Consider the following 1,518-nt stretch of genomic DNA (forward strand, 5'->3'; position numbering starts at 1 on the left):
TGGGGTGTGGGAGCTGAAGGTTCTTCTGATTGCGAACCACCAGCAGTTTCTTCTCTTGATGGTGTAGTACTGCTTACATTAGTTTGGGAAACAGATGTATCGGCTTTTTTGCTATCTCCAGCGGGAGGACGCTGTTCTCCGTTGGCAGTATTCCTTAAGTGTTCATCTTGTTCCTGCTCGTTTTTGTCTGGTTCAGCGTTCTTACCATTGCTGACACTTCCCACAGATGTTCGGTCATTCAAACCATTTCCTGTATGCTGATCTCTTAACGTCTCTGACAATTGATCAGTATGTCCTAGACCAGAAGAACTCGACTCCAAAGACACTTGAACCGGAAGACTTCGTTCGCCTTGGGGATCATGAGGAGCAGTAGCATGACCGGTAGGACCCTGTTCACCGGGGACGTTTGTATTCCGCTTTTCCACTTCGGGTTGAGGACAAGTACGACCATCAGTAGAATCATGAAGTTCAGAAGAACAAGAAGTATCAGAATTCTCAGAAGGACAAGTAACGTCCTTTTCTCCTCCAGCAGAAGGACAAGTACCTTTAGAACCTGGACCACCTGACTCACCCTCTTTCCGTGCAGCTTGTCCAGTAGTAGCAGATACGTCAGTCGCCAACCACACAGAAGACATGCTCAAGAGCAAAACAACAGAAAACAACACACGACACAACATCATTATCGCAACAAAATATTGCTTCTTGATTTGGAAAACTTAACTGCAAACTGAAGAAACAAATAAGAACAAGAAAGAAAACATACAATTATCACACAGTCTAAAATACGAATAGAGCAAAACAAAACCAAGACGTCAAAACACATTAGAAAAAGTAAAAAGAGGAATAAATAACAAAACACACAATCCAGCAAACGTTGCTTATGTTTGAATCAATAAGCAATGATTACTATATTTGTCTGTTACTGTCTTATTTTTCCAATGCCTCACTATTATTATTGGCGCAGGGCAACGCCCATAATGACCCAGCAAACAAAAAGCGAAGAAAAAATTATTAAAACGTAGCCCAATTTACACAGTAAACACTAAAATATACACCAACTATGGGTGTAAGTCTATACATGTGTATACGCAATTATAAATATAAATTCATTTGTTATTATTATTTACTTTTTCCCACTACAAAAAAAAGCAGTTCATTATCATAACAGTGCAAGCCCAGGCACACACAGAGAGTCTCCAAGAACACACACAATGGAGTAGCAATAATAATAATTATAGGATAAACACAGAGAGAGCAAAAACACACACAAAACACATTAACAGTAAGAAACATAAAAAAGAGAAGATAAATCCCAATAGGTGGAAGATTAGTTAGACTGTATGGATGCATGCAAAAAAAGAAAACAAAGGATGATCTGAGTCACACCACCATCACCACCACCACAATCAGCACACAAGAATACAGGCCAGTGTAACCACAATCAGTAGTGGTACACGCACCCACACAGAACTGCTGATACTACTGCTGCTGTCTGCATCACCCTTCTTGTTGTTTGTG

The 1,518-nt window shown here is 40.2% G+C and overlaps 1 protein-coding gene across 1 annotated transcript; it reads right to left on the reverse strand.

Moving 5' to 3' along the window:
• Positions 1-2: 2 nt before the first annotated feature.
• Positions 3-635, reverse strand: TM35_001121070 (uncharacterized protein; the record flags this gene model as incomplete). The annotated part of the gene is made up of 1 exon (XM_029031724.1): positions 3-635. A coding segment is annotated over one exon (633 nt), but the record flags the coding sequence as incomplete, so codon positions are not given.
• Positions 636-1,518: the final 883 nt, after the last annotated feature.

This window comes from Trypanosoma theileri (assembly GCF_002087225.1).
Source record: "Trypanosoma theileri isolate Edinburgh chromosome Unknown TM35_Tth_112_V1, whole genome shotgun sequence".
Lineage (NCBI taxonomy): Eukaryota > Euglenozoa > Kinetoplastea > Trypanosomatida > Trypanosomatidae > Trypanosoma > Trypanosoma theileri.